The 24,051-nt window shown below is 42.4% G+C and overlaps 2 protein-coding genes across 4 annotated transcripts; both read left to right on the top strand.

The window, feature by feature from the left end:
- On the top strand, positions 1-14,403 carry LOC137776101 (myosin regulatory light chain 12B). 3 transcript variants are annotated; one of them, XM_068562219.1, is made up of 4 exons: positions 1-161; positions 8,862-9,057; positions 12,880-13,041; positions 13,912-14,403. In XM_068562219.1, exons 2-4 carry the CDS (start codon positions 8,877-8,879, stop codon positions 14,082-14,084), a joined length of 516 nt encoding a protein of 171 aa, XP_068418320.1. In that variant the 5' UTR covers positions 1-161; positions 8,862-8,876; the 3' UTR covers positions 14,085-14,403. The 3 variants fall into 3 exon arrangements, with proteins under 3 accessions (XP_068418320.1, XP_068418322.1, XP_068418321.1); XM_068562221.1 differs by lacking the exon at positions 1-161 and adding an exon at positions 334-345; XM_068562220.1 differs by lacking the exon at positions 1-161 and adding an exon at positions 5,298-5,477.
- An 8,616-nt stretch (positions 14,404-23,019) lies between these two features.
- LOC137776718 (large ribosomal subunit protein eL31-like) lies at positions 23,020-23,328 on the top strand. Its single transcript, XM_068563391.1, has one exon. It carries the CDS (start codon positions 23,020-23,022, stop codon positions 23,326-23,328), a length of 309 nt encoding a protein of 102 aa, XP_068419492.1.
- Positions 23,329-24,051: the final 723 nt, after the last annotated feature.

Below are 24,051 nucleotides of genomic sequence, written 5' to 3'. Positions count from 1 at the left end.
TGGATCCCGCCGCGACTTCCGGGGCGACTTCCGGTCCGCCTCCCGAGGCAGGAAGTGCGGGTGCCGCCGCTCTAGCGCTGCACTCTCGCCGCAGCCCCGGGTTCTTCGCCTCGTTCGTCTCGAGCAGGCAGTCCGGCTTCTGGTGCTGGTGTCCGGCCGCGGTGAGTGGCGTTCGCCCCCCGCGCGCGACACGCCTGGGGCCGCCCCGGTGCCCCGCCCCTCCGATCGCTCGCTGCCGCCAGACCCCGGCTACCGTGCCGGCCGGCCGGCGGGCGGGCGGGGCGGGGCGGGGGCTGCGGGACCTGTCGGTGGTGTAGGGAGGGTCGGCGAGGAGGTCCGGCCGCGGCCAGCCCGGGCCTGGACGTCGAGGGTACGGGAGGCTGGGGCGGATGGAACCGGGCTGGGGAACCGCCCTGCTGGCCGAGTCGGCCTGTCCCCTGCGCTGCGTCACCCGACGGCTTCACACACCTGGCGCCTCGGCGGCCGCAGACCCGCTCCCCGCCGGCCCGGTCGGTGGGTTTGGGTGTCTGCTTCGCCCACAGGGCTGGATGCTTTGGGGGCACAGGGGTCCGCTGGTGCGTGGCTCTTGCCCGGAGCGCCGAGTTGGTACCGGCTAAATGTAACGATTTCCGTAGGAGTTGTGACTCTTCGCAGCACCTTGCATCTTGTAAAGACTTACTTCATTCGTGCTGACTGAAGAAGAGGACAAATAGCAAAGATCAGGAAAGGTTTCTGAAAAAGAGAATCGTGACCTCATTGAAGGCCTTGGACTTAGCCCTGGTGGGGAGAACTTAGTATTTCTGGCTGTATCTGTGGTAGGAGGTAACAAGACCAAAAGCTCAAAAGGTGTGAATTGTGTCGTGTGAAAAGGAGACGATGGGGAGACCAGCCCGAACGGAACAGAACTGTAATGAATAATAGCTGGAAATAGGTAGATCAGTGGGGCTTTTTCACGGATGTCTTGCAAACTTGATGAGAAATGAAAGATTATGTAAGAGACATTCGGGAGTCATTTTGGATTCTTCACTAAGGGAGTGAGATGAAGAAAGGGGTGTCTAGAGGATTAGTTTGGCAGCCTTGGTTTCGGACGGATTTGCAATGGTCCTTTGGTAAGAAAAGAATTGTAGCATTTTAGAATTCAAAAAACTTACAGGTTATCTTTCGTTTTATAATTGAAACCCAGCGAGGTGAGATAATGTGCCCAAGGTCACTTGAGGCGTTCACCTGCTGCCACCCATTTTCTCTGAGCGTTAGATGGACGTTCCTCATGGTTAAGTGCACGGCTTCTTGTTTGTTCTGGCTCTGTTGAGTAAAACAGCTTCTGTGATGACCTACTCGATACTCGTTTATGCTTTAATGAGACTCAGTGTGGACAAGAGGAACTGCAACTTCCGAAGGACAGGTCCCAGGTGAGGGTTGCTGGGCTTAGGAAAGATAAAAGGACTGGGATCCCCTAAATGGAGCCGGTTGTCCCTCTCCCAAGATTCGAAGACAGCATATATCTAGGGATGATTTTCATTGCCGGCAGCTTTGGGGTCTTCCTTCCTCGTTCCGCACTTTAGATGTGGTGGGTTTGCTTCTCACCCCCAACCAGCTCTCCTCATTTTCATGGTGGAGAAATTCTGCCGCCTGCCTACATGCAGGATGTTAGGAGCTAGTGGTGCAAGCTCTGGGCTAGACTTCCTGAGTATGATCCTGCATCTAAGCTCTACCTTTTTCTAGCTGTGGCTGCAGACAGATTATTTATTCTCTTTGCCCTAATTTTTCATCTGAGAAATGGGGATAATAACAGTGCCTATGTAATAAGTTGTTGTGAGAATTACATATGTTAATACATATGAAATGCTTAGACCAGTGCCTAGCACATATTTAACACTCTTATTAGTACTCTTTGTTCCAGGTACTTTTTGTTATGGATTTCTTGCGGAGAGTCCAGTGGAGTTTATGCTGAACCATGGGTAGACCATAGAGAAAAGCCATATTTTGGGGAGTCATATCCAGGGGGTGATGGGAATGTTGAAGAAGGGGTGACTCTGTTGCACTTAAAAGAGGAACCCACAGAACTTGGAGAGAAATCGAATAGAAGGAATTAAAATTTGCTAACCAGGAACAGAAAATTTCCCTACCCAGTGCAAACTTGGCTGTGGCCCCTTTGAGGTTTTAAAAATTCTTTGGCTATAGTTCTGAAATAAAGGCATTGCCCTATTAAATATTAAAGACGCCAAGGAAACACAACGGCTTTATTAGTTTTCTATAGCTATATAACAAATTATCCCCAAACTTAGCACCTTAAGAAAACAATAAAGAGCTTCTGAGGGTCAGGAATTCCAGGGCAGCTTGGCTGGGCAGCTCTGGTTCTGGCTCAGGATCTCCTGGAGTTGCAATCCGGATGTCAGCTGGGTTTGCAGTCATTTGAAGGAGGATCAACCTCCAAGATGGCTGACTCACCTGGCTGGCAAGTTGGTGCTGGCTGTTGGCAGGAGGCCTCAGTTCCCTGCCACATGGACCTCTCCGTGGGGTTGTGTAGTACCCTGTAGACCTGGTGCTGGCTTTCCCCAGATTGAGTGATCTGAGAGAGAGCATGGTAGAACCTGCAACATCTACAATATTATGACAAAGTCGCACTCCATCATTTTCACAATATCCTATTAGTTATGAAGGGTGGCAGAATATGCCACCCCAAGATATGCCACTTTGGCATGAAGATTATTTTGAGCTGAAGGCAATTGAGAAGAAGCAGACACAAGAAAGGCTCTTTGCCCTCCACCAATGTACCTAAAAGCAGGACACAAATTTACAAAGGTGTTCTTCTTTCCCTCTCTACCAGGCAGGACAAAGGTTACTCTCTGGAGACAACTTTAGACTCTTAATGGAGAAGGCCGTGACTTAAATCTACAAGAGAAGCCTTACCCTTGTTTATACTGTGCTTTTAACCTTCTATACCTAGCCTCTCCCCTGCACACATGCCTTTCTTCTTTTGGCTTCAGCTGAAGATGATATTTAAGCCAGAGTTCTAAGCCACCTCTGAGAGTTGGATTTTCCCTGGGTATCTCCCCATGTATACATGAGGTATACATGTTAATAAACGTGTGTTTGTTTTTCTGTTATTAATCTGTTATTACAAGGCATCAGCCAAGAACTCAGAACCACGGTCAGTGCCTTCTAAGTGTTTAACTCAGTGGTTCTCAACTGTCACTGTATATTGGAATCACCTGCTGCATTTTAAAAATACAGATTCATAGACTTCACCTGTAGACATTCAGTTTCAGGTGTACTAGACCAGGACCTGGACATCACTTTTTAAAAACTTCCAAGATGGGACTTTTCCCTGGTAGTCCAGTGGTTAAGACTTCGCCTTCCAATGCAAGGGGTGTGGGTTCAATCCCTGGTCAGGTAGCTAAGATCCCACATGCCTCCTGTCCAAAAAACATAAAAAAACAGAAGCAATATTGTAACAAAGACTTAAAAAAAAAAAACAACTTCCAAGATGATTCTAATGTGCAGCCAAGGTTGAAACCAGAGGTTAACTTCTGTGAGAGCCATATTTACCCGCCACATGGTAGCGGCACCTAGCTGACTTAGATGCTTCATAGGTAGCTAATAGCATATGCTCCATGAGCATCTTTTCCAGGCTTCCAATAAAGCCATATAGGCTGGATGAAGTTCACAAGCAGTTTCTGCTTATTAATGATTATAGTGCCCATGTTTTGATTTGCACATCAGTATAGCAGGTGATTTTGCAGAAATTTAGATTATGACCTAAATATGTTGACGCCACAACCACCTATAATACCAGTATTCCTATATCCCTGCCCTTCTTTAACCTCTAAAAATACTACATATAACCTTTAGTTCACTCTATATCAGAAATTTACAAAAATAATGAAATAAAAATTTTGAAGAGGAAGTAAGACTTTTGTTTATTCCCATTAAGGCTTATTCATTACCTTATATGCTATGTTCTAAATGGATATTTTTTCTAACTAAGGATGGGGTTTGGTGGGTTTTTTTCCTTTAATATTTATAGGTCAAGTAGTAATTTCACAGTCATAGGTAAAGATTTCAAGCCTTTACCTACCATGTCAAACCAAAACCATGACTGATAGGAAGTACTGCCATTTGATAAACCCAAAACCAGGGCTGCAACATTGCACGGTTGCAGGGAGGGCCATTCATATCTTATTCTCTTCCCATTCCACTGTGCACTTCTAGTCTGTACATTGGTTTCCCCAGCATAGTTTGAATTTATTTGAAAACTCAGTTTCACTAGGAATTAAATATAGAGGAAAGTAGCTGCTCAGAAATCAGTGTTGGACTATATTGGTAAGTACTGAAAGTTTATAAGAAATTTTTTGTGGTAAAAAAAATAACTAGCAGAATTGTATGAGGTAAAAAATATATAGGTAAAATCACCTTTAACAAATGGGGTTGAATTCTAGCTCTGCCACCAGGTGACCTTGGGCAAGTTGTTTAACATATTTTGATATTCAGTTCATCCATGTGTAAAGCAGACGTGTTGAATTTAGTGCACCCGAGTACCTAGCATAGGAGTCACTCAGCAAATGGTAGTAACCATAAGTTGAGTAGACTTTTAATTCTCTCTGGTCCTAAGCACTTGGGTGCTAGAAAAATAGCGAGAACAAATACATGAGTTAAACTGCATGGTGCCTTGGGCATATACTAGTACCAATAGTTTGGTGTTGCTGAAGGAAAAGTACAGAGCAGAGAATGGCTAGAGATGAGGCTGAAAGGTCATTCTAGGGCAGGGAAAGGTGTGCCATGCTCAAGAACTTGTACTTTGGCCTATAGGCAGTGGAGAGCCGACGATTTCTCAAAAGGGAATGATATGGTCATATTCATGTTTTACACACCTCTGGCTGGAAGATAAAGGATAGTCTAGAGGGGACGAAAAAGCAAGGAGGTTGGTTAGTTGGCCAACGAAATATTCTACACAAAGAGGTGATGAGGGCCCAGCATAGGGTGGTGGCAGAAGAATGAGGAAGATGAGCAAATCTGATGAATATTTAAGAGGCAGGCTTGGTTCATCAGTGAGAGGGATGAGTCGGGGATGACTTGCACGTTTCTGGCTTGGTGAGGGCGTAAACGATGGTGCCATTAACTGACAGGAAACAGAAAGTTGAGCAAGTTTAGGAGGGGAAGATAATGAATTCTGTTTCTAACACGTTGATTCTGAATGTCTGGGATATCAAAATGGGTGCCTTTCACAAGCACAATTGGCTGTTTGATTCCACAGCTCAAGGGAAGGGTCAGCCCTGAGGATACAGACGTGGGAGTCATAGGTGTTGTCAGAACAGTGAGAGCTGATGAGATCATCCAAGGAACACAGAGTGAAAAGAATTTAATAAGCCATGGACTGTGAGAATACTCGGAAACGTGAATATTTAAGTGAGTGGAGAAGATAAGAGCCTAACAAGAAAATGGAGGAGGACCAGGCATAGAAACAGAACTGAGAGGAGGTTGGTGTCACCAAGTCAAATACAGCATTTCACTGAAGCTAAATGTGATCTTCAGGAGTCTCCCTTGTTAGAGTGTAAAGGCTTAAAGGCTGGGAACCTTGGGCTCTCGTTCCATTTGGGACAGTTCATTTCTACTGTTACAGTTAATCAAGGCCAAGAGTTGTTGAGGCCCAAAGAGAAGAGGGATAAAATGGTGTCAAATATAGCAGAATGGTCCAAGGAGACTTAGACCAGATTTGGCAATTGGAAAGCACTTGCAAATAGAGAAGAGAAAGCCAGATTGTGATGAGTGGGAAGTGAGAAAGTGGAGAAAGCCAAGATATTTATCTCAGAAGGTAAGGACAGAGAGGGTGGTAGTTTCTTTGGGGGCCAGAGTTCTCTTTAGGTTGACTGTTTTGCTACAACCTTGCCTCACTTTTCAGCTGAGGTTTTATTATCAGTTGATATTTTATGTGTGTACTTTGTATATTTATAAACAAATATAAATGTGCACTGGTTTTAAATGAAGTACACAGGAAACGTAAACTTTTTTTCTTTTTAAAGAGATCATGGTGTCATTTCATTGAGCCATACCTGCTCTGTAACAGGTTTTGAATGGGGGCTCAAACTTGCTCACAGTATAATGGCTTTTCTAGCCTTATTGGGTTACCTCCTCATTCTCTCTCACGGGCATTTTCCGTAATAAAGATCCTTGCGTGTGCAATCCCTTCTTGGCATCAGCTTCTTGGAGAACTCCAACTAAGCTTCAAAAATGTTTAAATATAATATACTTTTGGGTTAGCTGTAGCGTTAGCATGAAACAATTGATTATTTTTTAAAAATAAAGATTTTCTCTTTGGGAGGTTTTTCTAAATGACTATATTGCGAACATAGTTTGCTGATACTGAGGGAGAGAACTAATTCTTGGCTTCAGATCGACTGTCTTTTATATCTTTTGAATCTTGAAGAAATAGAATCATAGAATTTTTAGCATGAGAAAGAATTTTAATCCAACAGTTTTGGAATGTGAGGAAGAATTAAAGCAGAGTCAAGTGCCTTGCTAGTGGACCACATTCTGTCTCCGATTTAACCTTCAATATAACTAAGGTCACATGACTAGCTAGTTACAGGAAGGAGAAGAAATTAACATTTACTCAGGCCATGTGTGCTGGGAGGGGAAGGAGTTGAAATGTTAAAGTAAGGACTCTAAGGCTGATGTGCTTCAAAACTGCAAACAAACTAAAACAATGTAGGTTAAAAGTCCAAGACCGGAAGTCCCGGAGACCCAGGTCCAGAATTCCCTTGCCCAGCCGCTGCCCTCACCAGTCATCTGCTTTCACACTGCAAGGCTGCAGAGTTAGAGAACAGTCCCCAAGGCCACCCTCATTTCTGACACCAATTCCAAGTTTCGTTCCCCAAGACGACCCTCAGGTTCAGTAATTCGCTAGGACTTACAGAACTCACTGAAAGCTGTTACACCTATGGTTATGGTTTACTACAGTAAAAGGATTCAGATTAAAGTCAACCAAGGGAAGAGACTCGTGGTATAGAGTCCAGGAGAATTCCAAATGCTTAGCTTCCAGTGGTCCTTTCCATGGGCAGTGTTGACCTCTCCTGGCAGCAAGGCGTGACGGTGAGCATGGACTATGGCCTGCCAGAGAGCTCGCTTGTCCCTTCATAGCCATAGTTTTTACTGCAGCTCTGTCCCCTAGATACTGTCCCCACTCCTAGGCTGACTTCAGTCTCCAGTTCCTCTAGAGGCCAAGCTGATTAACACCTGACCCAGAGCCCCCATGATAAATCACATTGTTAGACTACCTGGTGTGACCCAAGACCCCAGATATACCAGGCAGAACATTCTAAGGGCTTAGAGATTACCTCCCAGGAGCTGAGGACAGAGGCCAGACCTCTCTTTGGGCAGAATTAAATTCTTTACTACACAAGGGCCATTGATTTTTTTTTTTTTTTAACCTAGGTAGTACCTACCTCATAGGACAGTTGTGAACATTGAATAAGACAGTGGAGCAAAAAATTATAATGGTGTCCATGGGTTTTCAAGAAATGGTGAAGCTGAGATTCAGACTCAAGATTTTTCCGATTCCAAAGCCAGGAGTATTTTTGTGTTGTATTTATTTACATCATTTAAAACTGCAAATAAAAATGGAATGAGAAGAGAATTCCCTGGCGGTCCAGTGGTTAGGACTCAGAGCTTTCACAGCCAGGGCCCGGGTTCAGTCCCTGGTTGGGAAACTAAGATCCTGCAAGCCACGTGATGGGCCAAAAAAAATGGAATGAGAAGTGTCCATTCTATTTGACATTCAAAACATTGGTGGCTTTCAGTAGGGTATCAGGGGCTACCACTAAAGGTGTATTACAGAGAATTGAGGAGTGATTGGGAAGATGAGAAAATGGAGAGAGTTGAGTAGTAGAATACTATTCTAAAAGTTTTGTCAAGGGAAAGGGGAAATGAGGATGTAGCTAGAAGGGATACAAGACTAAAAGATACATTTTGATGGTTTTTTTTAAAAAATATTTATTTATTTTGGCTGCACTGGGTCTTAGTTGTGGCATGTGGGATATTTAGTTGTGGCACGTGGGATCTTTAGTTGCAGCATACGGATTTCTTAGTTGCGGCATGCATGTGGGATCTAGTTCCCTGACCAGGGATGGAACCTGGGCCCTCTGCATTGGGAGTGCAGAGTCTTATCCACTGGACCACCAGGGAAGTTCCATTGATGTTTTTTTTTAAATGAGAGCCCTTTGAGCATGTACCTTATAGTAACTATACTAGTCTCTTTGCATATGTTATCTCATTTAATTCTCAACTTGCATTAGAGTAGGTATTGTGTTTTGCTGTAAAACTGAGGGTCGAGTGAGGTTCCCTGGTTTTCAGACCATTTTTTGGAAAAAACCAAAGCTCAGAGAGGTTACGCAATATTGGTAGTAAAATGAATTTAAAAAGTGTACCTACTGCATAGGATTGTTGTGAGGGTTAAATGGGACAATCCTTGTGAAAGTAAGATGTCCGCTTTGGAGCCTTTCTCTTTAGAGGAGCCCCCTGCCCTCATAACAGTGCTTGGCACGTAGTAGCACTCGGTAAATGCGATCTATTGCTACGTGCTTTAAAACTCATTCACATTTAATAAAAATGAGGTTCATGAAATTTGGGGTGAAACCACATCAATAATTTCTATTCTGTTTCTTCAAAACTGCTTTTGTCCTAGCTGTTTAATTGTGACATTGGAAATAAAGTTTATATGTATATTCCCACCCAAATAAAGTAATAATTCTACAATACATTGAAATATTTTTACTCACTAACTTTAGGTGTTGTGAGTTCTTTTTTTTTGCTTTATGTTTTTATGCATTGTGTTTTGCTTTATGTTCTTTTCTTTTTAACTCTAGGATTAAACCGCCACCATGTCTAGCAAAAAGGCAAAGACCAAGACCAAGAAGCGCCCCCAGCGCGCAACCTCCAACGTGTTCGCCATGTTTGACCAGTCACAGATTCAGGAGTTTAAGGAGGCCTTCAACATGATCGATCAGAATAGAGATGGTTTCATCGACAAGGAAGACTTGCATGATATGCTTGCTTCTCTAGGTAGACTTTTATGTTCTTAATATTCCTGCTTCCCCAAAATAATTAGTCAGCGTTTTATGAATTATTTTTTGTGTGATGTACAGATATTTATCTCCTGGTCTCAAAGGCCTCTTGAGAGATGTTGGGTGGGAGGCACCACACTGAGGCTTGGCCCATCTCAAGAGGATACGCCTTCAGGGGTAGGGGCCTGGCTGCCACTGTGGCTAGGCAGGCTTCCGTTCCTGTTAGCTAAATATGATAGGTCTACAAGGTGAAAAGCCAGGGCATGACTAGGTGGCAAGATGCCAGAATCTTAAACAAGAAGTGTGGACAATAATATAATGTACTAAGTAATAAATGTTGAGGACAGGTTATGTGACAGAGGTGACAGTCATAAGTGATAACGACCATCTCAGGGAGGAAGGGCAGTGCTCCTAAAAAAAGGGAACACAGGGAAGGGGGCTTCCACAATTTATATATTTTTTTTATAATTAAAGAAAAGAAAATGTAAAGATAGAAGATTTATCGATTTATTTTTACACATTATTTAGCTATAGTTGATTTACAATATTGTGTTAGTTTCAGGTGTACAGATTCAGATTATTTTCCACTGTAGATTATTACAAGATACTGAGTATAGTTCCTTGTGCTATACAGTAAATCCTGTTGTTTATCTATTTTTTGTATAGTGGTATGTATCTATTAATCCCAGACCCCTAATTTATCCCTCCCCCCACACCTTTCCCCTTTGGTAACCATAAGTTTGTTTTCTATGTCTGTGAGTCTGTTTCTGTTTTGTAAATAAGTTGATTTGTAATTTTTTTTTTAGATTCCACATACAAGTGATAATCATATAACATTTGTCTTTGCCTGCCTGACTTACTTCACTTAGTATGATAATCTCTAGGCCCATCCATGTTGCTGCAAATGGCAATATTTCATTTAAAGATAACAAGATTTAAAGCAAACATAAACTGCCCTTTGTCATTCTGGCTATGTCGGTGTTAATTTACTATTCCTTATATGATTTTGCTGTTTTGATCTTAAGGAAGGAGGACAAAGTCCTCCACGTCCTGCCTGAGTTGGCAGTGATTTTACAGTTGGAAGAAAGGAGTATCAAGTCAGCGGGTTCTTGATAGGCCAGAATGACGGGCAGGGAAGGGGCACAGGTCAAGGATGGCCCACAGTTAGGCTCTGCACTCGAACATTTCTGTTCTGACCATGAGCCAGAAAGGGCAGTTCAAGGGCCAGACAACAAAGAGAGAGAAGTTGTTACTTTTTTCTTTTTAGTAACCACATGATTTTGTTCCTCTCCTTTATTTTTATTTTTTTCTCCTAGCATGTTATTTTGAAATTTTTTAAGCCTGTAAAAAGTTGAAAGAACGGTATAATGAACACGCATCCATCCTTTACCGGGATTCACGAGCTGTTAACATTTTGCAACATTGCCTTTATTCAGAGTGAGAGTTGAGTCAAGATACTGATCTGACTTGTTGACTTGCAGGTGGGGTGGATCCCAGTGTTTTCCACACTCTGAACAGCTAAGTACTAAGTGTCCTTTGGGGAGCAGGTCACTACTGAAGAAGGCCGCCAAGGAGAATTGAGGGCCTGAGTTGTATCACAAAGATCGAACACTAAAGCCTGTCCCCTGGTCCTAGTAGATGCTCAGTTAATTTTTGTTGGATGAATGAGTGATGGTAGAGTAAGAGACTGACTTTGGGGACTTCCATTTTGGGGAATGCCATGCCTTTAGAGATACATATTTACCTTTTAAATCAACAAATTATATTAGATGCCTTGAATGGGTCCATAGGTGCTTAGCCTAAGCCAATTCATTTTAAATCCCTGTGTCTTTTTCATACCCATGTTCTCTTGACACCTTTGGGTTACACTTTTTACACCCAAAAATTGCTGCAAGAGAGTCGGGTTAAATCTGGAGGTAGAAAAGTAGTTCCTTTTTAGCTACTTTCACTTACTCGAAGAATCTTGAAATTCATTTTGGGCTCATTTTGTATCGATATGTTGAATAGGTATAATGAGTGAAGGTTGTAATGCAGTAAGACAGATGCCAACTTGGCACTTAAATTTCACCCAAATTCCTGGGAGTAAAACTTACATATGAACCATAATTCTAGATTTGACTGTCATTAGCACTTAGTTGGGTATAATAGTGAGATGCTGACATAGATGCTCTTTTCATGGAGAATCATACAAACTTAATGTTGGAAGGGACCTTCCAGATACCAAGTTTAACTAGTCCATTTTATAGATAAAAAGTAAGCCCTAGACAGTTTCCACCTTGTCCCAGGGCACACAGTCAGTGGCGGAACTGGGATTCAAACCCACTATTCCAGACCCTTCGTTCAGTGCTGCTTTTCTGCACCATGTGGACCTCACAAATGCCAGGACAAAGAGAAGCCTTTGTTACTCCCACCATATGTGGCCATTCCAGGGGAACTTCGAGGGGAGGGTCAGGGGAGTTCCCTCACCACCGTACCAGAAGAGGGACAAGTGTCCTTGGTTGGAACTGAGATTAAGATTTCCCATCATGAACAATACTAAACAAGACTATATTTCAGCAACACAAGTAAACAACATCTGGGGATATGTCTGACAACCAAATAGAACATAACATTGTTTAAAATGAGCTCCCAGGGGCTTCCCTGGCAGCGCAGTGGTTAAGAATCCTCCTGCCAGTGCAGGGGACACGGGTTCGAGCCCTGGTCTGGGAAGATCCCACATGCCGTGGAGCAACTAAGCCCATGCACCACAACTACTGAGCCTGCGCTCTAGAGCCCGCGTGCCACAACTACTGAAGCCTGCGTGCCTAGAGCCTGTGCTCCGCAACAAGAGAAGCCACTGCAGTGAGAAGCCAGCACACCGCAACGAAGAGTACCCCCCGCTCGCCGCAACTAGAGAAAGCCCGCGTGCAGCAACGAAGACCCAATGCAGCCATAAATAAATAATAAATAGATCAATTAATTAATTAATTAATTTTAAATAGTAAATAAATAAAATGAGCTCCCAGTTTTAAACCAACCTAATAGTTTCAGCTTAAATGACCAACTTATAAATAAATTTTTTGAAGCATACCAATTATAGGCAACTGCACCACAGTTAGAAATATGAATATTTAGATTTTTAAAATAACCAGTATTGAAATGCCCTGATGGGTCTTTAATGTTATCAGCATTCAAGATGTAATAATGTGGCATTACCTGGTTCATAGTTTCATGTGTTTATTTTATTTTTAATGAAAAATAGTGCAGGAAAAGTTGTAGAAAGTATCAGTGAATGGACAGTATTCAACCTAAGCCCAGAATGCATTTTTTTTTTTTTAATATATAAATTTATTTATTTATTTATGGCTGTGTTGGGTCTTCGTTTCTGCGTGAGGGCTTTCTCTAGTTGCGGCGAGCGGGGACCACTCTTCATCGCAGTGCGCGGGCCTCTCACTATCGCGGCCTCTCTTGTTGCGGAGCACAGGCTCCAGATGCGCAGGCTCAGTAGTTGTGGCACACGGGCCCAGTTGCTCCGCGGCATGTGGGATCTTCCCAGACCAGGGCTCGAACCCGTGTCCCCTGCATTGGCAGGCGGATTCTCAACCACTGCGCCACCAGGGAAGCCCCCAGAATGCATTTTATTTATGATGTAGCAAAGATTTTTTTATGTTGTTAAAAATTGTCTTTTTCAAATGTTCTTAATGTAAGTTAATAGAAAAATTAGTTTCGTGTGATGGTGATGTAACTTTTAAAAATATGTTGGGGAACATAACAATAACAGAATAATTATTTATTGAAATGAGTTCTTTGTCCTTAAATGTTAAAATGTGCAATTTTCTAGGGAAGAATCCAACTGACGCGTACCTTGAAGCCATGATGAATGAGGCTCCAGGGCCCATAAACTTCACCATGTTCCTCACCATGTTTGGGGAGAAGCTGAATGGCACAGACCCAGAAGATGTCATCAGAAATGCTTTTGCTTGCTTTGATGAAGAAGCAACTGGTGAGCACTCTTTGTTTATGCCCAGCCTCATTCCAGACTATGTGAAACACTTTTTAGGGAATGAGAAAGATCAGTAAAAATATAAATTTTTTAAAATGAGTAGAGGGAAACTATCCTTTACGATAGGACAGTCGACCAAGAATGGCTAGAACACAGGTATGTAGGTCATAAAGCTACACGGTTTGTGGTGTTAATCTTTGAATCTGGTTCCGAGCTTCCTGAAAGCCAAAGGGAGAATTGTCTTTTAAATAGTGTTTCTTAGACAATGTACTGCTTCAAGAGACTTTAAGTTTCACCAGAAAGTATAGTTAACTAACTTGAACAATTAAAATCTTCGTTTTTTTCCCTTATTATTTAAAAATGTGTGAAGAAAGCCCGGCTGCTCCGTTTTCTGACTTCACTCGTTTTCCCCTTTGCTTCTGCGTTAACCCTCTGCTCAGCCACCCGCACCGCCTCCTCACATACAGCTCGCATCCTCCTTCCTGCTTCCCCCTTGCTACCTATTAAAACTGCACCGTCCTTCGTGCACGTTTGGTGTTGGCAATGCTGCCCTTTTATTCTGGGTATCTGCCTTTTTTTTTTTTTTTAATATCTCTGAAATACAAGGTATTTTTTTCTCCTCTGGAAAATACTTCAAATTAATTTTGTAAGCGTATGATCTACTAACTGACTTTTTAAATGATTTAATCTAATATTAATAAAGAACTCTAAAAATAATAGGAAAAGATAATGATATGGTTATATATTGCTTTATTTTGTTCAGGTAAATATGTATGTTCTGAAATACCTTGTAAGATTGACCTAGTTGAGAACCAAATCATTAAAGTGCCGGGAGGTGTTCACAACTCCCCTTTTTCCGCTGCCTTCCAGGCACCATTCAGGAGGATTACCTGCGAGAGCTGCTCACCACGATGGGAGATCGGTTTACGGATGAGGAAGTGGATGAGCTGTACAGAGAAGCACCTATTGACAAAAAGGGGAATTTCAATTACATTGAGTTCACGCGCATCCTTAAACATGGAGCAAAAGACAAAGATGATTGAAAAGAACTTGAGCTAAAACTTTCCAATTACTTTGTCTTACTCTGTTTTATTTCCCAGACACTTCCCCCCTCATAGACCTGTTGCATGCAACTTAGTTTCACAGCTTTGCCTCTTTTTCGGTGTATTTATTCTAGACCTCTCTGCCACTTAGCACTTGTATAATCAGACTGCAAATGGGGATGAGGTTGTAAATTGTATTGAGAAAAGGGATTGCGAATAAAAATCAACAAATGTGAAAGCCCAGGAAAATATATCCGGTATTTCTGGTTTTGCTGGATTTTTACATTTTTATATAATAAAAATGCTATTTTGAAATAAAGATTATGCTGACTCAAATGTAATATAATGGAAAGTTAAATAACTGGTAGTTGGGGGCAGTCCTTCTTTTAGATTTTCAAGTTCGTATAATTCAGATTCCATAGTAAAACTGATTGTTCACATGTATGGGACAGTGTTCTTCACTATAAGTTAACATCATTATACAGTAAAAACTAGTTATACCTTAGTTTCTTTCATGCTTCTGGTAAGTCAGATGTTTAAATTATTGAATGATAAATATAGAATGTATATGAGAAAACACTGAATGTTTTACTGATTTGAGTCTAGGAACATGAGGCAAAATTCTGAAGAAAAGAATAGTTATTGAACATTTACGGTGTGTAAAAGCATTGCATGTAGACGGTTTTCATTGACTCTTCCCAGCACCCTTGTGGGATAGAATTTTATTAGCCCTGTATTTCAAGGGGAAGAACTGAGCACCGGGGAGTTGAGTGATTGATCTGAGTCTCTGTCAGAGCTGGGACTCCAGGCCAGGGCACCCCACTCCAGGGTGTGGATTCTGGGACCACTGTGCTGTCTCTGAAAAGCCCCAAATTCATAAAACGTCAAGATATTTCCATTACATTCTAACATGGTTTTGTAGTCATTATTGAAATTTAAAATAACTTGGGGACATTGATTGTTGGAACAGAATTTCAGAAAATTCTATCCAGGTGAAAAATAGAGGACCAAAGATTATAAGCAATATAATCTTCCAACCGCCTTCAGTTTGAAGGTGGTTCACATAGTGTAGAGTGTAGACTGGATGGAAGGTCTGAAAACCATACAGACAAGGCTGCTGTGAGCTCGCTTAACATCCTCAAGGCCAAGCAATATGAGAAGTAGGAGAGAAAAACCTAAACAACGAAAAAAAAAATCCATTAAAAAAAAAAAGTTTCCCAACGTTGTTCAACACCTATTCCCTCTTAAATGTGTTGTATTGATATTTTATCTCCTTAAAATCGATGCATTTACACGTTGTTTAACATTTGTGCTTCCAAGCTTGCTGTGGTAGGCAAATCCTTGCTATCAATTAATTTTTCTAGGTTTTTCATCATCTTTAAAAAGAGCAGTTCCACTCTCGTGGTCTAGTACACGAGAAGTGCTTTGCAGTTCATAAGAGCTTTCGCACTTATGACCTAACCCTCACCGCCCATGAGGTAAGTAGGGCAAGTAATATCCCTGCTTTTTATATGAGAGCTGACGTTTAGAACAGCGAAAGCACCTGTCCGAGATCCCACAAGCATAAGAATCCACATCTGGCTCCCTTTTCTACTTCCAAGCGTAAAGTCATATGCAGTGTCAAAACCAGAATCACTGTGTGTAGAAGGAGAAGGGGAAGTGTACTGGGATCATCTTGACTGTCATTAACAAATACTTATCAGTCACCTGTTATGTGCCAGGCACTGTTCTCTGTTGGGGATAACTGGGGGGGCAGGACAAACAAGGACGCAACCCTTCTGGGGCTCAGCTCCTTAGTAGGAGATCAGGAAGGCACCTCTAAGTATCATGGGACGCAGAACTGAGCAAGCAGAGAGGGCCTCTGAGGTGGCACGTTTAAGCTGAAATCTGAATCACGAGAAGGGGGTCCCCGTGTGGAGATCAGGGAGGATGTTCCACTCACAGGACGGTCCTTCCAAGGCAGGCGCTGGCAGGAGCACTGGGAGAGCTCAAGGGAAGGACATAAGGATGGTGTTTGCTGCGTGGTCTAAGTGCAGAATCATAGGGCATTGGGCAGGGAAGAAATGTGAATTATGTTTTAAAAACTCAACCTTGCTGCTGAGTATAGAATGGAGGGCAAGAGTAGCAGCAAGAAGACTTCCAGTTAGGAGGCTGTCACTATGGTCCAGGCAAGTCAAGAGGGTGGCTTGGTCTCTCCAGATGGTTGCGGAGGTGGCTCTCCTGCCTGACCTATTTACTCTGCTCCAGCCTTTTCTTGTCACCAGCTGTCTGGCATCATTTTAACTGCATTTATTCTTTTGCTCTGCTTAAAGGCAGATTTGAGAAGATTGGGAGGTTGAAAAAGTTTTCAAGATTAAAAACAAAAACTGTCTCTTGAATGCCTTATGTTGACCTGACATAACCCATTCTGTTTCATCCATAGTATCTATAAAGAGAGTAGTGGAATCCAGCACTATAAGGCACCTCAGCTAGGACCTTGTTCCTCTCTGGTTCAATAAATATTACTGATGATGATGAAAACTCTATTTTAGTATCTTTCCTTTTTTGAGGACAACTTAGTAATGATCTCTAAAATTGAAAATTGATGCCTTGGCCATCACAATAGGAATGTGTGTGTGTTTGTACTCAGGTAGTTAAAACTATGCTGAATGGTTGCTCTGTACTAAGCATGTACACTACTGGCCTTTGAGGTAGGTTTTTGTTTTGTTTTGTTTTAATTATCCTTGTTCTACAGATAAAGCACTGAGGCGCAGAGAAGTAACTTCCCAAGGTTACACAGGTAGGAACCAATGGGACCATAATTTGAGTCCAGTCAGTCGAGCTCCCGAACCTGCCCTCTCAGGAAAATAATTATTGAAAGTAACACCACTAGTTTCTTACCATTGTACAGGAATTTTAAAAGCATTCATTATTGCATTTGATCCTCAGAACTCTAGGAGGTGGATAAGGTAGGCATTATTATCCCATTTTACAGGTGAGAATACTGAGTTATAGACGTTACCGCACTTGCTCAACTTTATATATAAAGTAGACAGTGTCTGAGCCATGACTAGCTTTTAAGCTTTTTGAGTGAGGGTGCTTCTCATTAAACCTATAATTCCTAATTAGATAATTAATACCTGTAGCCTGATCAACATCTTTTTCTCATTTATAAATGTGTATATACTATATATCATATATATGAAAGCCATTAATATTTATAAAATTGAAATTATGTTTAGTTATACATTTAATCAATCATCTTTCCTGATAAAATAATTGCATAAAAATGAAGTTTTAAATTCAGCATATATATGAATAAATACTTGAATAAGAATTTTCTTGATTGTAATTTTTTTTAACATTTTAGTGTTTTTGAAAACAAAATGTCTTACAATCAATGTATATATTTAATATTGTTTATCCTTAAAAATAATTGCATCAGTGTTGCATCTCAAAATTGAAAGGTCTAAAAAAAAAAATGAATGAAGGGTCTTAAAAGATAAAAAACATTCTTTGGAATATACATATATAAACTACTGAAAAATCTGGTATGAATAGGCTCTGTCATCTGGGAAATATGAACGAGGATGAGAAAGTTTATCACATACTGAAATTTTGGGAAAAGTTTTCTTGGACAGAAAAATGGCGAAGATTACAAATGGCATGCATCACTCTGTACTTAATCTCGGGTCAATCGTTTTTAGAGCAAGGGATGTTGTCATACGCACTTTTAGAGACAATAAGTAGAAGGGTCACTAGATGGCACTATTATTCTTAGTACTGTAGTAACCTATTCCTTAGTGAACTTGAGAGTGACAAAGCATGAATATGCAGAGAGCATTAGTCCAATAATGCTGTAACTTTGTCAAAATTGTTTCTTAAAAGGAAAGAATTGATGATAAAGTCTGTTACAATGAAATTCATACTATTTTGTGAACTCCAAAATGCAGGGAGCGATCTCTAGGACTCCTTTTTACAATGCAGCATTCATTTGTTATTCATTCAGTCATTCGTTCACTTACAAATATTTATTGAGTGTTTTGAAAGTGCCAGGATCTCAGTGAAGCCCTGGTTATTTTCACACTGAAGTAATGACTTTTTTTTTCAAGTAAGAGCGCAGACTTTGCACTAGTAAGACCTGAATCCTCCGCTTACTGGGTCATCACGTAAGCCCTTATTATTATTATAACTTCTATTTTTGAGATGAGAAGAGTAAGGCACAGAGCCAGTGGCTGTGGATGGAAATACTTTGTAAAATCATGCTTTCTATGTGAATACTATTACTACCTCAAGAATGTTGAGGACTATTTCTAGTAGTAGTTCTATTTACATAATAGACTATTAAATCACGCAATCTAAGCTTATTAAGATCAGCCTCGGGACTTCCGTGGTGGCACAGTGGTTAAGAATCCGCCTGCCAATGCAGGGGACACAGGTTTGAGCCCTGGTCCAGGAAGATCCCACATGCCGCGGAGCAACTAAGCCCGTGTACCACAACTACTGAGCCTGCGCTCTAGAGCCCATGAGCCACAACTACTGAGCCCCGTGCCACAACTACTGAAGCCTGCGCTCCTAGAACTCGTGCTCTGCAACAAGACACCGCAATGAGAGGCCCGTGCCCGGCAACAAAGAGCAGCCCCCGCTCGCTACAACTAGAGAAAGCCCACGCGCAGCAACGAAGACCCAACGCAGCCAAAGATAAAATTAATTAATTAATTAAAAAAATATATATATATATGCTAAAAAAAAAAGAAAACATTATTTTAAAAAAGAAGATCAGCCTCAACACAAGTGACCATGAGACAGTTTCTCAGTGCAGCTCTTCCCTGCCTCAACATATGTCTTGGAAATACCATCAGAATCAAAATGAAGCAGATAGATCCGAAGATTTGGCAGAAGGATACTAGAAGTGTGTTTGGGGTGTGAACGAATGGGTGTGTTTATATATAAAAAATTGTTTCAACACACCTTGCAGGAAGCCAACCTCATCTCTTACCAGCCTCGCTTCCCCTGCAGTTGGTTTTGCTCCCAGTGCCCAGTACTTCCTTTCAGACGCTCATTCTGAATGAACATGATGACGATGCATATTTACTCCCGGACGTTGCTAAGCAGCACAGCAAAAATAAACCTGAAAACTTTATTCACATTTTGTAATAATCAGGGTGTAAATTGACAATGGCTCATTTAGGAGGTTGTGCTCACTGTACTTTACTCAAGTTCCCTTTTTATGTGTGATCTGTTTATTCAGTTCTTATTTATGGAAGTGGATATCATGTCCGAGTGTTACGGGTGATACAGAGATTCTGATTCTATTACTCGCCGTAAGTGTTATACTGCCCAGCCCTTTGGATGCGAGTAATAAAAGTTAGGTTTCTCCTTTGGCCAGAATCCCAACACAACTGTGCTCTCTATCTATGCGGGAGCCACTGCAGCTGATGTCCTAACAGCTCACTGAGGAGGTCAAAGATGGTTTCCTAAAAAATGCCTGCTCTGACAATGGCGCTCGCGTCTCAGAGCTACCATTGTTTGCCTTCCTGTCAACCACTCACATAGCTCAGAACTCAAGCAAACACATGAAAAAGAAAAGCCTCGATTTTAAAAGTTTTATTGAAAATATTCAAGATTTCCTGCTTATTTTAGGGACAGTGAAAGAAATCCAGTGTTTTATCCACGTCAGGTCCCTACCAGATTATAAACAGTTGAGAGGAGGGTCCACTTGCTGAAAGGTGCCTTGAGAGAGAAACTCCCGCTTCTCGGATTCGAAGAGGAAGGCCCCTCATCTCTCAAGTGTCCCTTGAGGTGTCACAGCCGGTGGGGGCATCACAGCCTCCCACTCCGGGCTCCTTCTAGCCTCCACAGCCTCCTCCTCACCCAGGTCATCAGGCAGCAGGATTGGCTGCTCTGCCCAACTCCAGAGCTTTTCCCTTTGTTTTAAAATTGCCCTTGAATTCAGCTCCCTTCCACTCCCTTTTCCCCACCCAGTGTTTTTACACCTTTGGTGCCCAAACCTTGAAGGTAAACACAAAGACAGGCATCTGTAAACAGAACGATGCCCACATTCATGGGAATAACAGCAATCTCAAAAAAACAATCATGGGGCTTCCCTGGTGGTGCAGTGGTTAAGAATCCGCCCACCAATGGGAGGGACACAGGTTCAAGCCCTGGTCCGGGAAGATCCCACATGCCGCAGAGCAACTAAGCCCGTGCGCCACAACTACTGAGCCCATGTGCCACAACTACCGAAGCCCGCATGCCTAGAGCCCGTGCTCCGCAACAAGAGAAGCCACTGCAATGAGAAGCCAGCACACCGCAACGAAGAGTAGCCCCTGCTCGACGCAACTAGAGAAAGCCCGCGCGCAGCAATGAAGACCCAGTGCAGCCAAAAATAAATAAATAAATTTTTAAAAACACACAAAAAAAAAACACCAATCATGATGACAAATTTTAATCAGTGACTCAGAAACTTCCCAAGCAAGAAAGATTTGTGTCCCAGTCTTGCTCTACCCTCATTTCATGTCTTTTTTTTTTAATGTTACATTTTCATTTTTATTTATTTTTTTATTTTTTTGCCGCCCCGAGAGGCATGTGGGATCTTAGTTCCCTGACCAGGGATAGAACCCATGCCCCCTGCAGTGGAAGAGTGAAGTCTTAACCACTGGACCACCAGAGAGGTCCCCCTCATTTCAGGTCTTAGTTCCAGCTCTAAGTGTTTGCAGCAATCTCCTTCCTGAACTATATCACATTCATGCAACTTTTTTTCCCCTACCTTGCATGTGAGCCTGGCCATTTCTTTCCCTGTTAAGAATCTACAGCCCCGACCTCTTTATATAACGTCAACCCAACTAGAGCAGGAACCTGCCTTTATCTAAAAGTCTGGCCATGCAGAGCCGGCAATCCATGAACAGCAGCTGACGGGCTGATCCAAAGCAAATCCCTCATGTACTCCTCAGGGAAGGGAGGAAGGCAAACCCATTGCCAGCCCACGATGGTCATGATGGAAAGATGTGCAAATCCAGGCTGGCCCTTCAAGCTGATGGGGCTGGCTGAGAACTGAGTGAATAAAGTGAAATGGAAGGTAAATGGATGCAATCGAATTATTACAAAGAGGGAACAGGCAAGGTTGCTTTAAAGAGACGAAAAATAAGCATTTCTACGCCCTCCACAGTCATAGGGATTGAAAATGTTAGTATTCTTGCTCATCTTTTCTCTTTGGTGTAGATCCATCTTTTGATGCATATGGTTTTTGTTGTGATTTTCTTCGTTTATACCACCTGTGTTCCAGATGTCTTGTCAACTTCATCATTTTGCTGCTTTGCTTGAAGATTTCAAAACAGACCTCAATTTTGAAACTCTTCTGTGGCATATTTCTCTTTTTTTTTTTTTTTTTTTAAAGATTTATTTATTGATTGATTGATTACTATGTTGGGTCTTCGTTTCTGTGCTAGGGCTTCCTGTAGTTGTGGCAAGCGGGGGCTACTCTTCATCGCGGTGCGCGGGCCTCTCACTGTTGTGGCTTCTCTTGTTGCGGAGCACAGGCTCCAGACGCGCAGGCTCAGTAGTTGTGGCTCACGGGCCTAGCTGCTCCGCGGCATGTGGGATCTTCCCAGGCCAGGGCGCGAACCCGTGTCCCCTGCATTAGCAGGCAGACTCTCAACCACTGCGCCACCAAGGAAGCCCTCTCTTTTTTTTGAAAAGATGTGTTTGATTTAGAAAATACAAAGACATTGCCCTACTTTCTTTGCATTGGGGCTAAATTGGAAGTAGGCAGCAAAATGGGTTACCTCCTGACTAGTGGAAGAGATACTCACCACAGCCGTCTGCTGACTGCGGAGAAGTGGCAGCCGGGATGGTGCAGGTGAGGCCAAGTGCATGTCCCCAACCTTTGTGCTTCATTATGTCACAGAGGCCAGGAATGACAAGAGAATAAGGAAATCTGTGGCCTCAGTTTAAAGCAGAGTCCAGATAGAGTCCATACCCTATTGAGAAATCAATTCATGTACATGCGTGTGTTCTACACGTGCACAGGTGTATTCATGCCAACATAAATGCATTAAACGTCTCTGGCAAAACATACAGGAAGTTGGTTGCTGTCGAGATGAGAATTTGGTAGCCATGGGCCAGGGGTGAGAGGGAGACCTAATTTCACTGTAAACACTTTCTTCTTAAAATTTGGAACTTGTGCTTGTATTTCCCATTAAAAATTAAAACATTGGATAATCATCATAACAAAAGAATATATTCCACGAGACTGGGCACACCTAAAAGTAGTCTCCTAAAGCAATTTCTCCCTTTGCATGAGGAATAAAGTCCTACCTGTCACCTCAGCTTGAAGGGAGATTAATGTGGCTTGAATATTTACTATGGTTTTACTGCAGAGATGTGTAAGTGCTAACGATGTGTTACCACATAGGCAAATGGCTCTTGAATCCGGATAACCGTGCTATGGAAAAGACGGTGGGGATTTTGGTGTTTGTGTCATTTGGGCTTGGATTACACGTTCCTTCCCCTGTTGCTGGGAGGCCCATGTTCTTGGAAGTAACTGAACTAAGGCTGGAATAGTGGGGATTGAGAAAATGAATGACTTGGAAGAAGATACTGCAGCAGCAGTTTGTAGAGACCTTCTTTCTGCCCCCTGCTCAGGCATCCAGGGCAGGTGAAACATCCAGATGCACAGGACCCTTTGGTTGTGCCATCTTGGTTCACTCCTTGCTGCCACCACTAGATGGACACTCATCTGTTTCCTGGGACACGGATCTAGGGCTCTCTCTAATTCCTCCCAGGGTCTCCAGCATGATTCCTTCTCTCTCTTTGCACCCGGCACAGAACAAATAGACCAGTGAGAGGACAGAATGCAGATAGCATATCTCTCATATAATTTATCTAATCAGGTTGCTTACTTACTTATTCATTTAATAAACATGTATGGGTTCCTTTCCAACCTGGGCCTGGCAGGATGGCTCCCACAAAGAAGGGAGGTGAGAAGAAGAAGGGCCGCTTCACCATCAACGAGGTGGTGACCAGAGAATACACCATCAACATTCACAGGTGCTTCCACGGAATGGGTTTCAAGGAGCGTGCCTCTCGGGCACTCAGAGAAATCCGGAAATTTGCAATGAAGGAGACGGGAACTCCAGATGTACGCATTGACACCAGGCTCAACAAAGCCATCTGGGCCAAAGGAATAAGGAATATTCCATACCGTATCCATGTGCGGCTGTCCAGAAAGTATGACAACGATGAAGATTCACCAAACAAGCTCTAAACGTTGGTTACCTATGTACCTGTCACCACTTTTCAAAAATCTACAGCTAGTTGATGTAGATGAGAACTAACTGCTGATTGTCCAATAAAGTTATAGAACGGCCAAAAACAAAAACAAACAAACAAACAAAAATGTATGGAAAACCTACCATAGGCCGAAAACTTGCTCTGGAGATGCAAGACCTCAAGAAGTTCACAATCTAGTGGGAAAGATAGACTATTATTTTTTTTTTAATATATGACTGTGATAGTCTGATGAGTGTTAATGTAACCTAAGGCCAAGGTAACATGGGAGCATCTACCAGGGCATCCAAACCAGACTAGAGGTGGTGCTGATCACACAGGTGACCAAGTTGGGACTGAAAGGGCATGCAGGAGACTGCCCGTGGGCCACATGGGAGATGGGGACTGAGTGTGTTATTGCTGGTTGGTGACAGGAGAGTGGCAGCTGTGAGGGGTGTAGGGCATTTCCCGATGAGATAATAACATAAAGTGAGAAATGACCACAGCTCATCAGGAACTGCAAATTGCCAGCATGGCAGAAGCATAAAGTCTGAGACAGGGTAGGGAGTATAGAGGGAAGAGGAAGGGCTTTACATGTCCGGCTAAGGCATTTTTGAAAGGATCAAAGTGGGAGAATGACAAGATTTAACAAGATATGCGTTTTCAAAGATAATTGAAGGCCAGTAGAGGGACTGTATTGGGGGTGGGAAATGTTAGAGGC

The sequence above is a fragment of the Eschrichtius robustus genome, chromosome 14 (genome assembly GCF_028021215.1).
Source record: "Eschrichtius robustus isolate mEscRob2 chromosome 14, mEscRob2.pri, whole genome shotgun sequence".
Lineage (NCBI taxonomy): Eukaryota > Metazoa > Chordata > Mammalia > Artiodactyla > Eschrichtiidae > Eschrichtius > Eschrichtius robustus.
This window is presented reverse-complemented; position numbering and strand designations above follow the sequence as displayed.

Excerpts from the sequence above, each read along its gene's own strand:
- LOC137776101 (XM_068562219.1), top strand. The coding sequence starts at position 8,877 with ATGTCTAGCAAAAAGGCAAAGACCAAGACCAAGAAGCGCCCCCAGCGC. Across the intron at positions 9,058-12,879 it reads TGATATGCTTGCTTCTCTAG|GGAAGAATCCAACTGACGCG; the intron begins GTAGACTTTTAT and ends GCAATTTTCTAG. Across the intron at positions 13,042-13,911 it reads CTTTGATGAAGAAGCAACTG|GCACCATTCAGGAGGATTAC; the intron begins GTGAGCACTCTT and ends GCTGCCTTCCAG.
- LOC137776718 (XM_068563391.1), top strand. The coding sequence starts at position 23,020 with ATGGCTCCCACAAAGAAGGGAGGTGAGAAGAAGAAGGGCCGCTTCACC.